The sequence below is a fragment of the Hylobates moloch genome, unplaced genomic scaffold (genome assembly GCF_009828535.3).
Source record: "Hylobates moloch isolate HMO894 unplaced genomic scaffold, HMol_V3 SCAFFOLD_3, whole genome shotgun sequence".
Classification (NCBI taxonomy): domain Eukaryota; kingdom Metazoa; phylum Chordata; class Mammalia; order Primates; family Hylobatidae; genus Hylobates; species Hylobates moloch.
Window position 1 is genome coordinate 155,511,971 of NW_026652278.1, and position 16,852 is coordinate 155,528,822.

At 32.9% G+C, this 16,852-nt stretch overlaps 1 protein-coding gene across 6 annotated transcripts in view; it reads right to left on the minus strand.

The window, feature by feature from the left end:
- The window catches only part of SPOCK3 (SPARC (osteonectin), cwcv and kazal like domains proteoglycan 3), a 501,843-nt gene that overhangs the window by 145,921 nt on the left and 339,070 nt on the right, over positions 1–16,852 (minus strand). For all 6 annotated transcript variants that reach the window (XM_058436862.1, XM_058436863.1, XM_032148876.2 and 3 more), the window contains one exon: positions 11,117–11,240. In XM_058436862.1, the coding sequence (XP_058292845.1) occupies positions 11,117–11,240 (124 nt within the window). The remainder of the gene's footprint in view (positions 1–11,116; positions 11,241–16,852) is intronic.

A 16,852-nucleotide genomic window follows, 5' to 3' on the forward strand; every position in this document is an offset into this window, starting at 1 on the left:
GTCCCACCTGCAGAGTCACATCAGTGGGACACCAGGCTCATCATTTATGGACACCTTGCAGGCAGTTCTTTTCGTAACAGGAGGTTTGCAATTAGAAAAGTTGATAATAAATGTTTCACTAACACATTTTGTGAAGTGAAGTGGTCGATGACAGGACATTATTTCTGAAAGGCATTCAGGTCAGTCACAGTCCACTGAGCAGATATTTTGGATGACACAGTTGTCCAAGATGCCTCTCTGTAGGTCAAGTAGCGACATTTATGCAATCACTAGTGTATCCTGCTGCACCTGACTTAATTCCACAGGCCAAGTAGAAAGCCCAAGACAAAAACATAAGGCAAAAGCCACCTTGGATGTATAAGGTAGATCGGGATGATTTATGTGATGTATCTAGGAGGTTGGCTCTGAGACCTTGGAGTGGGGGGTCGGAGACACTGCTGAGATAAATTTTACTTGCAGGTTTATATCATCCTCCTACTTAGAGTTCTCTTGATGATATCCTTAATTAAAAGCTACATGAGATAAACTGAACAGATTTGGTTCAAACACCTGTTGATGGAGCGGCCTACGTAGAGGAACATTCTCTAGAAGCCAAGATGTGGAACCAAAGGGCAGATACTGTTTGGAGGCAGATCACCTGGGTTCACTCACATTTTTGCACATCACGCAATCAGAGGCGCTGACAGCTTTTGCTCTGTGCACTCTTTTCAAGGATGTTTATGTAGCAAATGGACTTAGAAGGTATTTCCTTCTGAAATACTCGCTTTGGAATTTTAAAAATTTTCTTTCAATATTTTAAGTGTACATTTCCACCATTTTCTGAATCACATTAATCTTGCTGAGATGCTTTTTGTTGGTATAATGGTACAATATTTTTGGTAGGTAATATGGCTTTTCTGTCTGGATGGACTTTACTTTGGTAATCTCTCACTTTACTGTAACGTGTCTAGACTAGGGTTTCTTCTTATTTATCTTACTTGGTATCCACTGTGTTTCCTGTACTTGTGGAATCATGTATTTCATCACTTCTGGAAAATTCTCAACTAAAATTCTCAACTAAATTTTCTTCTAATATTTTCTCTGTGTTATTACTTCCGATTACTCTCTATATTTCAGATTAAACTTTTGATACTTTCTCATTCTACTTTATAGTCTATATATTCTACCTTTTTGGGTCGTTTTTCAGAAACACGTATGTGTATACATGTACATAAATATATAATATATATAATATTTGCATATATTGCACACATGTAACATGATATTTACATATATTACAGCTTATTATTGTACGTTATATACATAATACATATACATGTACACTCACATATATATGTTATAGTTCATTATCTTCAAGTTCATCTAATCTGCTGTTTAATCTATTGACTTAATTTTTAATTAAATAATATTTTAATTAAATGCTATTTGGTTCTTTTAAAAGCTGAGTAATTTTTTCTGAAATTATGTTTGGTATTGCTTGAATATTTCAATATCATTTTTAAATGTTTAAATGTTTCACACATTAATATATATTATACAGTTGATGTCTGTTACTAATAATTTGTCTCTAACAATTTTAGAATTTTAAATATTTAAAATACAAATCTTGTCTTGTTCTTGCTGTTGGCATTATTCACTCTTGCTCCTGTTAGCTTGATTTATCTGTTTATTAGTTTTTTTGTATTGTATTAGTGTGCCCCTTTATTTATAATATTTATTTAATTTATATTTATTTATAAATTATAATATAAATTATAAATAATTTATAATTTTATTTATTAAAAATTTAATAAATATTAAAATTTATTAAATAAATTGTTTATGAATTTGAATTGGCAGAACGAACTCTGTGGACTCCTTAGAAGTTTGAATTCACAATAGATTTCTACAGAGAAAGTATATATTGAGGCTTCCAAGTCTCGGGGGAACTTTTATATGAAATCTCTTAAATGTTCTCAGCTTTGGGCTTGCCTGACCTCTGCTCAGATGTAGTGTAATTCAGAACACCAGACCCATGCAACAGCAGCTCAAAAGCATCAAACATTGTACCATAATAATGGTATTATTACCCCATGCTACTGCAAGGACCTGTAGGTTACTTTTCGGATTCCTAGTGCCTGATGACAAATATTTCCCGCTTTCTTTTCACTGGAGGCACAGCTGTTCAGAGGGGTTGTCTGATTCATCGACATCACTGTGCTTTCATATCGAGCCTACTCTACCATTCTTTCACAGGCCATTAATCTTAATATTTCCAGATCTTAGTTATTGATAGGTTTTTTTTTTCCTGTCTCAGTTTCTGTATTAGTGTTGTTACCTTCTAGTTTCATTTGGCTGTTTATTTGGCTTACTTCAGATACAAAAACATACTTAATCCACTGTCAATTCACATAACAAGACTAATTTTCTTGGTAGAGTGCATTTAGGGTGGGAAGAGGTTAAAGGCCACTAAAACATACAGTGCTCATAGAGTACATCCAGTGTGACTGTGGGAAAAACTATAATTTGCTGAGATACCCTAAAAATGATACGACAGCCACATTCTATTGTGTTTATTTTATAATGCAAATGATTATAAACTGATATAGATAGATACAATATATGGCATGCTATTTTTTCTTTATCTAGAAAAATAATTGTCATATTAATTTTGAAATCATTTGTGTATTATTTGTTATTGATATAAAATTAGCATGTTTAATTACATATTATACAAAATCATTTTATTATATTATTACTTTTATATAATCTATATTTTTATTCATAGCCATATTATTAGTCCTGCTCTTTACTAGTTCTATCCCCTATGAACTTATTTAAAATCTCTGTTTCAAATTCTTATGTTTAAAATGGGAACAATATTAGTGTATGTTAGTGTATGTTATATATCTTACAGCATTGTTAAAATTAAGAAGTTAATGCATATATAAATTAATGCATTAGCTTAATTGAGTCATTCATTAATACATTAATTTAGAATACTGATTAACACACATTATGCAATCATGATATGTTAATTTTTTAAAAGAATATTTTGTTTGTTGATACGAGTTGGGTGCCTCTGCCAAAAAGAATACAGAGCTCTTCCAAAGGTGCTGTACATACATGTACTTAATTACCTGGAAACTTTTTGAGTAACTCAGCTGAAATAACTTCTAGTAACATAGTAAGGATAGCACATGCTATAGTTATCTTTACATATGACTAACATTATATTAATTGAAATAAGCCAGGCACTGAAAGATAAATACCACATGTTCTGACTCATATGTGGGAGTTAAAAAATATTTTGAGCCCCTGGAAGTAGAGAGTAGAATTGGGGGTATTAGTGTCTGAGAAGGGGAGAAAAATAGGGAGGATAAAAAGAGGTTGGTTTACAGATACACATGGGTAACCTATTTACTTTTCTACAATCTTTTTGAAGAGTTGAAATATATATGGTTTCTTTATATCTCTCCCATCGCCTCCCATATTCTTTTTCCTTGGCAAGGTGATGAATAATTAATGTTACAAAGGACATCATTCAGGTAAAATTCACATGTGATAAATGCATCAATTAAGGTCTTGCTGAGAGTTTTATTGCACAGTACAGTGCTGTGGTTAACTGTGTGTGAGCTTAACTGGGCTTTGATTCCAGCACTGTAATTCACCAGCTTTATGCTAAAAAAAAAGTCTTGCACATTTTTTGAAAGATTAAATTACTACACATAAAATATTTAGGATATTAACTGATATTATTGTACAATTATTTTAGCAATTACTACAAATATTACTAGAACTTCTATTACCACAACTAGTATATGCCTAGTATTATTATCATTACACTTCTCTTAAAGAACATGTATATTTAAACATGTTCTACATAGTTTAGGATTTTTTAGATAAATAGGTTCCTTATAAATACAAACTAGATGGACTGTTTATAAACTGCAAGATCTCTAAGATATAAAAGTTAACATGAAAATTCCACAAATGAATATATGTGGTGTTAGTCCTTTTTTAGTATATAGTAACAAAAGATGTAGACACTGATATTATATGTTCTATTCTGTGATGGCTACAGAAAACTTCATTAACATGGGCTTAAGCGCTATTAAAACTTTTCACTTTTTTACATACAAAAATCTATAGGTAACTTCATACTTAATGTTGAAAATACTGAACGCTTTTCTTATAAATTGGGACTAAGGCAAGGAGATGTATTGAACATTGTAGTGGAAGTCCTAACCAAAACCTAAGGCAAGAAATCGAAGGATAAAAAGGGAAGAAATAAACCTGCCTCTATTCATGGAGAAGGATATTATATGAAAAAAATCTGGAGAGATCTATAAAACATTACTAGAAATAATAAGTGAATTTAGCAAAGTGGCAATATACAAGTCAGTATAGAAAATTAACAATATAACAATATACTATCAGCAAACAGTTAAAAACTGAATTAAAATTAAATTTACAATAGTACTAATAAAAAAGTACTTAACAAATTTAATAAAGAGCCTTACGAAATTCTATACTGAAAATTACCAAACATTAATTAATGAAATATAACTAAATGGAGAGATATACCAAGTGTGTGGATTTGAAGATTCAGTACTGCACAATATCTAAAAAATGATTCTAGCTTGTTTTATATAGAAATTGACAGACTGATTCTGAAATTCATATGGAAATGCAAAGGATAAACACCAAAGCAATATTAAAAAGGTATAACAAAGTTGGACTTTGCACCTGAATTCAAAAGTCAGCATTAAGGTACAACAAAGTAGACGTGATACAGGCTTAAGGACAAATAGTTCACTGAACATAATAAAGACAGAAACAGACCCACACTTTTAGGACCATTTCATTTTTGACAAAGACATCAAAGCAATCCAATGAAGTAAGATGGTATAAATGATTCTGCAACTGGTTGGCTACTTCTTAAAAAAATTTGTGTAGAAACGGGATTTTGCCGTGTTGCCAATGCTTATCTTGACCTCCTGAGCTCAAGCAATTTTCCCACCTCTGCTTCTCAAAATGGTGGGATTACAGGCATAAGCCACCACACCTGGCCTGGTTGGCTACATTAAAAAAAAAAAAAAAAACCTACCTTCTACCATACACAAAAACTAATCAGTATCATAGACCTAACCCTAAAAGTTAAAATGTTAAAGCTTCTAGAAGACACAGAAGATTGTTTTCTGCAACAAGTAATAATCATAGAAAATTGATGAGTTAGGCTTATTTATCATGCATAATATCTAAAAATATATTTTTATCATTAATCTGATATCACAGGCTTTAATCCAGTGAGAAACAAACAACTTAATAAATTTAAAAGCCAAATATTTTTATTTTTTTATTTTTTTTTTAGTGAATCAAATAAAGGTAGTCACCACATCATGTGTAGCAATATAGAAAAAAAATGAAGGGTAATTAATTTAAAAAATGAATTTGCTTCAATTTTACGTTAAAAAATTGAAATGCAATTAAGAACATGGGCTCTGGACTTAGCTGAGTAACACTGGTTAAATGACTTAAATTCTCTGTGCTTCACGTACACACACATTATACATATGCACACACACGTGTATATATGAGGTTATGAAAGTTAATGTAGTGAAAAGGCCATGGGTTACCATATTGCAATATCAAAACACAAGTTATTGTAAATGGTAGACAAAAACCAGGCACCTGTGCCTCTGACTCATTACATTATACCTTCCCCACAGATAGGCCACTGGCACCAAGCTGTGGGAAACATTGATCAGAGCATTAGGAAAAGAACTTAGTATCTAGAAACGCATGTAAAAGTAAAGGGATTGGGGTGAAGGTATTCTGGAGCAATGTACCCTGTGTTCTCTTAGAAACCTCTATTCAAAGGCACCAGTCATTGATCAAGTCAATGACCAATCAGGGATTTGAAAAAAACAAAACAAACAAACAAAAATGAGTTCTTTTCCTACCTGTGAAGCTGCTTTGTGAGTGTCTTTTAGCTGTTTGCTTCACTGTAAGTGGCAAATATAAGAATTCACATTTTTCCCAGTAACTGAAGACAAGAAAGGATGTATTTTGTGCTTCAACATATGGCTCCAGGGAGTAAGGATAGCGAGTGTTAGAAACAAAATTAACGTAAGGAGAGGAAGGCTTTTCTGACAATTAGAACACTCCTCAAACATAGAGGTTAACCTCGCAGAATATGATTTCATACCAGGGACTCCATTGCACAGAAGTTTGTCCTAGATGTTCTTTTAAGCTCCTTTTAAATTTGAAATTTTATGATAAAGTTCATTCATATTATTTCCTTTAATGTTCAGTGCTGTAATAAGAATGTATCCCCATGAATGATCATGATAATGTTCTGGTGCTGTAATATTGATCGAGTTGGCATATCTCAGCCAAAAGTGAAACCCAACCTAAGTGGAAAAGCAAGTCAAATAGAAAGAGTGCACATCCATTTCTGACAGTGGATCTTCCAAAATCAAATGATCTCAGCTCTAAATATTCAGAGGAAAGAAGATAGAACAACTAAATACTAAAAAGTGTAACATATCAAACTTCTCATGATTAGGTGTCAGAAATTATCTACTTTTCAAAATGTTCATATAGTTGCTAGAATTAATAACTATTAAGAGAAAGTAAGAATATGCCTCAAATATGGAAAAAATAAATGACAGAAAGGTTAAAACATTATAGTAGCATGTTGAAACTTAAAATAGAAAGGTTTTGAATTGTCATAAAAAAATTAGGCCTTCCCCTTTAATGCTAATGTTATTGTTCACACACACACACACACACACACACACACACACACACACACACCCCTACCTTTTATTTAAGTAATCAAAGGCAATAATTTGAAGGGATGCACAGTGATTCTCAGCCATGGCTACACATAAAAGTCACATGAGGAGTTTTAAAAATTCAAATTCATGGGGCCCCATTCCAAATCAATTTAACTACGTAGCATCTCTATGCTGGATTTGGAAAACTGCAGTCTAAAATAGGTAAGCTTTATATTTGCCTTCCTTCAAAACCACACACACACACACACACACACACACACACACAATTTTATGAACAATACTAATTTCTAAGGAATTCATGATTGTTTAGTTCAATTGCCAAGCAGTGCATCACTAAATATGATAGAAAACAGTTTAAAATCATCCACTGTTGTCCTCAGGGAATTTATATTACACATGTTCTACTCAAGTCTAAAAGGTTAATATTATTTATTGACTTGTGCTCACGGCAAATGTAACGTACATTTTACATAACAAAGTGAGAAATACATCCATGATCTAACATAAATGGTATATTGAAGAACAATTCCTAGTTCTTACTGCAGCTTGACAATACAATCAAAATAGACTTTGCCTGAAGTAAAGAAATGAAGGCCTTCATCTTTTGTGTCAATTTCAAGAATGATTACCTCTCAAACAACCTTGAACAGACTATATTTTTATTTTTCTGGCATTGTTGAATTTGAAAGAATTCAGAGAACACTGGTTCTTTTAAAAAGAAAGATTAAATAGGCTTCTAAAGAAAGTAAATAATTTTTCTTAACAGAAAAAAAGGCAATGTTCCAAAAATACTTTTTATGAAAATCACAAATGTCCCAAGATTTTTTCAAGTAAGCCTATTTATCCATAGTTCCTCATCTGTTCATTTTTCTTTTTGTGTATGCATTTTTAAAATACTCTACTGAGGATTTCTAGAAACACTGATTAACTTCGAAGCTTGAACTCAAATAAAATAATTATTCAAAATTGGTCACATTGCATAATGAGGTTTACCTTTCAAAATTATATCTTAGTTATGTCATTTGGCTAAAGTCTTTCTTTGTGTACCTTCTGATATTCCTCTTTCCCACCACATCCCCTAGCTCCTGCACCTATTGTACTTTGTAATGATCTCACCTCCAGTTAAGATGTGCAATGGAAATATCATTTATAATCTCCTCTCTATAAAATGAGCTGAAAGTAATGAACAAACATTGTGGGTCTAAAATAGAACTTGTAGGAATATTATTTGTAGTATTAAAAAAAAACCTTTGTATCAATGCATGGGTCAACAACTCAGTAGATGAATAGGAAAGGCTTCCAGAGCAAGACTGCACTTCCACACTGAATGTAGGGCCCCACATCCAAGACTCATCATATCTGGCTTCTGGTTAATCTTTAACATATCAGGACTACTCAGGGGAGGATTTAAAACTTCAAGCAAGGAGCTTCATGGACCCTACTGAGCTTAGAATTTGGAGCTCATCATTATTGTTCAAACGTGTTTAAATCTGCCCTGTCATAATTTGCAAGTTTATTGACAAAATTTAGTGATCCAAGAGCCAGAAGAAAGATCTTGTGATCTCTTACCTATATTCTATTTTCAACTCTCATAAGCAGATGTTGGGAACATAATAAAATGACATTTATAAGAAGGTACTGGCCTCTGTGGTCTTTGTTCTTGATCCGGTAGCTAAATAGCCTAGGGCAATACTTTCTTATGAGGGGGAAACAAAAAAACACCAACATGTTGAAGTCCTTAATTTGAGATTCAAATCAAATAAACTCTTAAAAAAAGATTAGTAAGGATAGCTTCACCTAAATTTTTACTGGGCTGAGAGTTCTACTTAGTTTTCATTGTTTTATATAGCTCAGTCTCATTGCTGTCAATGCAAAAGTTTAAGATTAGGATGGATGGTTCAAAGTGGGAAAGTCACTAAGTTAAATTAGAATTAACAGAAATTAAAATGATGATTTAGGGTTATTAAAGACCCATATTCACTTGAAGCATGCTTTTTGTAATGTCTTTCTATGTAAAAAAAGCATTTGTTAAAAGTGACATTTATGTAAATAAATATTAAAATAATAATTCAAATATGGATTATCTATAAGATTGGTTGTGTTGATAATACTAATAAAATTAGATGATTTATAAGCCAAGGTATCACAGTGTGCCTCATGCCCAAGGAGAACAATGAGGAAACCCCATGAAACTGAAGATATACCTGAATGAATCTATGTATAATGTGTGCTTTTAGTCTTGAATGAGAATATGAGGGCTATTTCTTATATGCTAAGTAACTCTAACATCATCAATGAAGTCTCATCAAGTAGAATTCCGCTTATAATTGTAACTTGGTGTCCTATGAAGCTAAATTGGGAAAGGAAGGATCACCTGCTAGGAGCAACCTCAAAAGAGTCCCAAAAATGTCAGCAGAAGCCAGTAGACTTCTGTTGGCACTCTCTGGGGATGACGACACCCTAGGCACAAACATATCAGTACTTCTGGCACATATTTCCAATGTTGAGAAAGACATACTTCTACTTAGGTGGATGCCAGTAAAACTTTCATATCTCTCTACCACTAACTCAATTTGTTCAATCATCTACACTCACCAGATAAAATTAGGATTAAAATTTACTTCCTCTGTAGTTCTTCCTATCAGTTTGAATATTACAATCTGCATCCTTCATTATAAGTCAATAAATCAGCAAAATGATTTATACATCATTTCCATGTAGAATTTTATAATATGAGATAGATTCACTCTCCCTTGTACTGGCAACAGGAATTCACTAAACTTGCAAAGCCAAGGCCCTACCTATACCATGTTAAATTCACCAAGATCAAGACCATGCTGAAAGGACCCCTGACACACTCCTCTCCTAGCAATAACTCTGCTTCTATATACATCTATAAAAGTTTAGCAGGTAGACATATGACAGCTTTACTAAGGATACACAGTACTTGGCACCTAGTATGTACTATGTATGTATTTAGTGACTGAATTAATTAAGAGCATTGTAGTGCACTTGCCCAGATTTGTAACTGTAAAAGGCAAGTGGAAGTTTTGGGGAAATATTTGCTCAGACAAATTATGATTCATAAGCAGGTATCCACAAAACCAAAGCATATAAAAGGTAAAATTTCTGGAAAAAACTTTGCAGTAAGCACAATCAGATATGAACTAAAGAAAGGTTATTTATAGGTTTCATGTATACTCTTTAATAAGAATATTTAAATTGTTGCTTAAAAATGTATTAATATGTTTTTGTTTTTTGAGACAAAGTTTTGCTCTTATTGCCCAGGCTGGAGTACAGTGGCGCAATCTCAGCTCACTGCAACCTCCGCCTCCCTGGTTCAAGTCATTCTTCTGCCCCAGCCTCTTGAGCAGCTGGGATTACAGATGCCTACCACCATGCGTGATGCATTTTTGTATTTTTAGTAGAGACGGGGTTTCACCATGTTGGCCAGGCTGGTCTCAAACTCCTGACTCAGGTAATCTGCCCACCTTGGCCTCACAAGTGCTGGGGTTACAGGCGTGAGCCACTGCACCTGGCTTAATAGTTTAATTATAGGGTAAGCTCCTTCTAGGGACACTGCATAATATGCTACACTACCTTTCTAAACTGTATATATTTTTTAAATCTAAATTTTTAAATGTATCCAATCCCTAGGGTTTCAGATAAAAGACAGTGAGCCTGAACTCCTTCCTTTCTGTTACATAGGCTAAGGAAATTTATCAATGTCTTATGTAGGCAAAGATTGTAAAAATCCCAAAATATTTTTAACAATATGGGACACTTAATTGGGAGGAACAACAGTGTAGAAGAGAGAGCAAAGGCATTGAATCAGAGATTATATCAAATCTTGGCTTCAGTGTCAACTAAATATGTGAAACTTGTCAAATTGCCTTTCTGATCCTGGTTTTTTCATCTGGTATAGAGTTTTTTTGGTGGCTTAAATGAGATAATATAGGAGATAAAATATGAGATTAAAAAAAGTAATTCTAATGACAGATTGTAGCACATTTATTGTTGTTAAAATAATATTGATCACTAAAGCTATTGTACAGCATGCTAACATTTCTGACCTCTTTCATAGTAGCAACAAAGGAAAGATTGGCTTTGATATCTGAGGGTTCATAGCTTTAGTATTTCAAACCTTAAAAATTCTGATACAGAAAAAACAAATATGCATTGAATCATATTCCAAACCAGTGAGATTATTCATTTATTTTATAAGTTAAATGAATAATTTGAATTATCACATGGGATAAACAATAGTTTTAATCATTTACTAATAAGTATGCATCACTTATTTCATACTAAACAACTGTAGGTGTCTTTACCTGAAAAGAGTAGGTGTGACCATCTGAACCACAAACAGGGCTGGGATAGACCATTGGGCACTGCTTGCAGCTGGATAATATGGGACCCCTCCACTGCCTATGGTCTACTCCTGCTTCTTTCATCCTGTTAAAAAAATAAAGCAAGCATATTAAGCATATTTATTTTAAAATATACATTTATATTAGCTCATTCCTCTCCTACACTGACATTCCAACTCCTGAAGATACATTAGAATCAACAAACTATTCTCATTTTTAATTTATTATTTCATGCCATATTTTTCATTATAATCTTTTGATTTGTATCTTAAGGCTTGCCTTTAATAAAACAAGAATATGTTCCTTAAATATATTCTGCTAGTCACATATAAATGATAGCTGTATTTCTTCATGTGAACCCTTTTGATAGCCTCAGAAACAGAAGCAACACTTGCTCAGCAATGAAGGACTCACACATTTGGCACCTTCTTAAAAGCTGTCCTCATGTTCCATTAGGAACAATATAAAAAAGATGACCCCTAATTCACTGGGTGCCTAAAAGTAAGAATGGCTTACTCTTAAAGAAAACAGAAATAAAGAATTACAATTTTCCAGCATTTACCAGTATTTAGAAAGCCAAATTGCTAGGTTTAGGGACAGCAAATCTCCTTTTGTTGTGTAAAAGTGTCTTAAAATAGATCCATGCGTCTTTGATATAGAATAACTTGAAAAAAATCCATTCTCTTCTGCTACCTACACTTACAATTGTTTGTTTCCCCACTTTGGTTAAATTGCTTTATTCCTTTGCCTATTTGTGTGAACAATTTACACAGAGTCAGGAAAATGGCTTGAAAGTTAGAAAAAAAATTAACTGAGAATTCATATAAAAACATCTAATATTTAAAAGTCCTGTAGTAAATCAATATTCATTTATTACAACTGCTTATAGAGAGAGTAATTTGATGCCTGTGTCAGGATGAGAATAGATATTTTACCAGAAACTTTTTTTTCTTTTTGCTTTTTGTTTTCTTTCCATGAATATGTCAAACCTACAAAATAGTGGTCCCAAAAGACTATCAAGACACATTTTAAGGACTTTCATTGTAAGGAAAGAAGTTTGAACTATGTGTTTCAAATTTTGCCAGAGTTTGGGTGGGCATTACACATTAATTATTTTCTCTCTCTCTCTCTCTCAAAGATTGTCATGAAGCCTATCATAGTTCCAAATATGTTCTTGTTATTTCAGTTTTGTACATTCTGCCAAAAGACCACATTAAAACCTTGCTTTGCTACAAAGTTCATCTTATAATAGATATAATGGGAGAAAATAAACATGCAAATTTTTCCTGAAAAACAGTTGGCACGATACCCTAGTGAGAAATAAAACAATGGTTGGAAAATCTTGGACTATTCTATAACACTGAAGATTTATAAATTACAAAAATGTAGCAGAAAGAAATTTTAAAAAATTAAAACGTTCTACTCGCACTGAACTTTCACTGTGTGTAATCAAACAAGACATGAAATTATGCAAAATTATTTGCTCTTCAGATACATTAGGAGAAAGTATAAGCAAATTTGGGCTTCTAATCAGTGAAAAGTATTTTATTAGAGCAAAAGAGGATTGTAGTTAAAAAAAAAATAGGATGTGTATGTCCTTTGTACTTAGGTTTATATCCCATCTCTGTATCTCTTTTTTACTTCATCTCATTCTCCTTTTCTAATACATATAACTTAAAAAACCCTAATGATATCTGGAAACTAAAAATTGTTGTATTAATAAATTTCTCTTATAACATTTATGACTTAGAAAATCTTTCAATTTTAATTTAAAGAATAAATATAACTAGAAGTAAATTTTTAAAAAATTTGAAGATTTAGCTGGGCACGGTGGCTCACGCCTGTGATCCCAGTGCTTTGGGAGGCCTAGGCGGGCGGATCACCTGAGGTTGGGAGTTCGAGACCAGCCTGACCAACATGGAGAAACCCTGTCTCTAATAAAAATACAAAATTAGCCAGGCATGGTGGCGCATGCCCGTAATCCCTGCTACTCAGGAGGCTGAGGCAGGAGAATCGCTTGAACCCAGGAGGCAGAGGCTGCTGTGAATCAAGATCACACCACTGCACTGCAGCCTGAGTGAAACTCCATCTCAAAAAATAAAAAATAAAAATAAAAAAGGTTGAAGATTTATTAGAAATTTGTGAAATTGAAATGAGCTCTTAAAAAGTAAAATTGTAATGTACTTGTAAAATAAATTTTGAAGTAAAACAAGATTAGTTGTTCTTATTCCTTCCAGTTTTAACCATACGGAACACTAAATAAACATGTTCATATTCCTAAAGTGTATCAATAAAAATGGTACTTTTTATTTAGTTTTGATGCTGGTCAGGATTTGCTGGAGTGAAATATAATCACGAACAATACACAGATGCATTTCTTAGTCTTATTATCTGAATATAAAAGTACTTCTACAAATTTATAGAAGTCCAACTCTATGTGATATCACCTGTCCACCTATTTGTAATATCACTATTCATCATGGAAGAGATTTTTGCATTTCCAGACTCCTTTTATAAAAATGTATCCTAGATGATGAGTTGATAGGTGCAGCAAACCACCATGGCACGTGTATGTGTATACCTCGGTAACAAACCTGTACATTCTGCACATGTATCCCAGGACTTAAAATAATAAAAAGAAATATTTCCGATGATTCAGAATGTGTTTGGTCTGGCATCAGAGATTGTTCTCAGAATCAGTGTTCTTCATTGTCTATTTAAATTTTTGTTTTGTTCTTAGAAAAATTAGCCAAGTAGATGAAGATGTAACATTAAAAACTTAACACTTAATTTAATACCTATGTATGATGTATAATATGTAAACATATGTGAATTATATATACACAGAAATCATCTGTTGTTGGTTGGTTTTTAATTATATTTTCAAGGCCCCATTTAAGAGAGAGCAACATGTTTCTAAGAGAGACGTGAAGTCACATAGTCATTGTATAGGTGAAGATGAGCAAAGCAACATTATTAGGGAAAGGTGTATTTGGCTCAGGCTATGAGAATGGTTGCCTGGCAACTGTGGCAAGAGGAATGCCGCAGGTAAGAAACTAGATCTGGGAAGAGCACAACTAGGCACATTATTCTGAATATTCTAGGTGTGCAGAAAAGATTAACCTTTGAGCATACATCTAATTTTTTGATACACCAAAGGTCATTTGCAGTTAGTTATTTTAAATTATTAACAAATAGGGTGATACAACGTGCTTCCATTAATGAAGTAAAAAACCTAAGCTGGCTGAAAAACTCTGAACATTTTCAGAAATTGGTCTTCCAACAGTGGCTCCACTGGAATAAATGTATGACTTTCAGAGAATTATTTTTTCAAAAAAATATTCAATTCTAAAAATCTGAGTTAAAATTTATTTAGTTTATAACTGCATCCTATACAGGGTCACACCCCTTCCCTTAAGGAACAAGAAATTGTATTTTTGAACCCAGGGAAATGAAGCAAATTGAATAACATACAATAAACTCAAATTTTCTTTTTTTTCTCAGAATCATTCGTTTTAAAGATTCCAGATTCAAGGCCCTAAGATAGTTTCATATAATTATAAATATTATTATGTTTTTCAGAGGTGGAAAATTAAACTAATAATTAAAGAGGAATTCATACTATTGCTAGCATTCTTTTAGGTGACTCACTTCTCGGCAGTTGAATCATATTATCTTCTTACCACCTGAACTATTATCTTGTATTCATGATTTAACTTTCACTCTAGTCTTCAGTATGTCTCTAGCATCAGTCTCATATGAAAGCTCAACAGTCTCATTTTCCTAATAACTATAATGTTCATTGCTGCTACATTCATTTACTCATTTATGTTCTACTTAGTTTTCTGTTTAAGTTAATCATGTTGTTCATTTTAACAAAATAATTTGAACGAAACTTCCATGTTTCAGGATTTACATTGATTTCTGAAAGAGGGTAAATGATGTTACCAAAATGGTTAGCAAAAAAACAAAAACCATAAAAACCCTCTCATTCTAACTTGACTTAAATTTAACATATGCCCATTTCATTAATCAGCCTTGGCAAGCCAGCCACCTCCCTCATTCTTAATTTCTTCACTTGTGCAACGACAGGTTTCATTATTATGGATCATTTGATCTTGAGTAATCCATGAGTCTATAAATCTTTAATAAAATTACTTATATGAAGATGCTTAGCAAAAGTTACAAGCATAGATAGTGCATATTGGTCACATGTTATGATTTTAGGATTTGATTTAGTGTTAACAAGTGAAGCAAATATATCATTATGGGGTGAAGGATGAGGTTGGATGTTAAAAAAGAGGGCCAGAAATGCTGAAGTTGCAATGCTGGGCTGTCTCAAGTAGCAAATGAAAGACATGGAGGGAGCCCGGTCATATGATAACCAATGAATGAAAGGAAATAAAATGTGGTTGTGTTAAAAGAGGCATAATTTCCACGAAAGCTATCTACAAATAAAATAATATTTGCATTACAATGTGAAGGAACAATAAGTCATAAAAATAAATGGTATAACAAAACACATTGATTCTCAAAATAAATATTTTTCTTAAACCTTGTATTTCTTGCATCTGCTATCATATATTATAAAGTCTCAGTTCTTAAGGTCCTAAACATGCAAGCAGAATAAAATGCCAATTTATGCATTATATATTTACCTTAGGGGAGACATGGTTTGGCTCTGTATCCTCACCCAAATCTCATCTTAAATTGTAATCCCCACATGTCAAGGGAGGGATGTGGTTGGATTATGGGGCGGTTTCCCCTATGCTGTTCTTGTGATAGTGAGTAAGTGCTCATGAAATCTCATGGTTTTATAAGTGTTTGGAATTTCCTCCTTCAATTTTCTCTTCCCTGCTGCCTCGTGAAGGAGGTGCCTTTCTTCCCCTTCCCCCACGACTGTTAAATTTCCTGAGGCCTCCCTAGCCATGTGGAACTGTGAGTCAATTAAACCTCTTTCCTTTACAAATTACCCAGTCTCGGGCATTTCTTTATATCAGTGTGAAAACTAACTAATACATACCAATATTAATTTAATTATTAACAGAAGGATTTTATTATAATCTCATAAAACAATATTCAAGTGAGAAGAGATATTCTGTCGAATATCTCAACTGATGGTAACTTGATATATTTCTTCTGCACTCAATACACCTACTATTTCATGTCCCAAATCATTTGCTTTTTAAAATTCTGCCAGAGTTGTGGTAGGATTCTTTCTTCAGATATGACTGCCAAGTCATGATTTCTTCCCTATTGGTCATAACTTTTCAGGAAAGAAGGCTACTTTTATTACATTTTGCCATGGGTCTTAGCAAAGGACAGATGCTATTAGCTGACTGCAGTAAATTATCTTTCAGTGTGAGAAAATTATATAAAAGCTGGAAAGGCCTACATGGAACTTATGAAATCTACAGTGAACACTCTTTACTTTAAATGATTTCTATATTGTATGTCAGGAATTTGAGCATTAAAGGAAAATACCATAAGAAATAAATTTTAAGTAAGCTATATACTCTATGAATGCAAAAAAGTATTCTGTCAGCCTCCTATCCAAATACTAACCAGGCCCAGCCCTGCTTAGCTTCCTAGATCAGAAGGTCAGATAGGTTCAGGGTGGTATATGATTAGGCTGTAGACTAAAATACTTTATAAAAGAAAATATTAACAATGTTGCTATAAAATGGATGTTATATA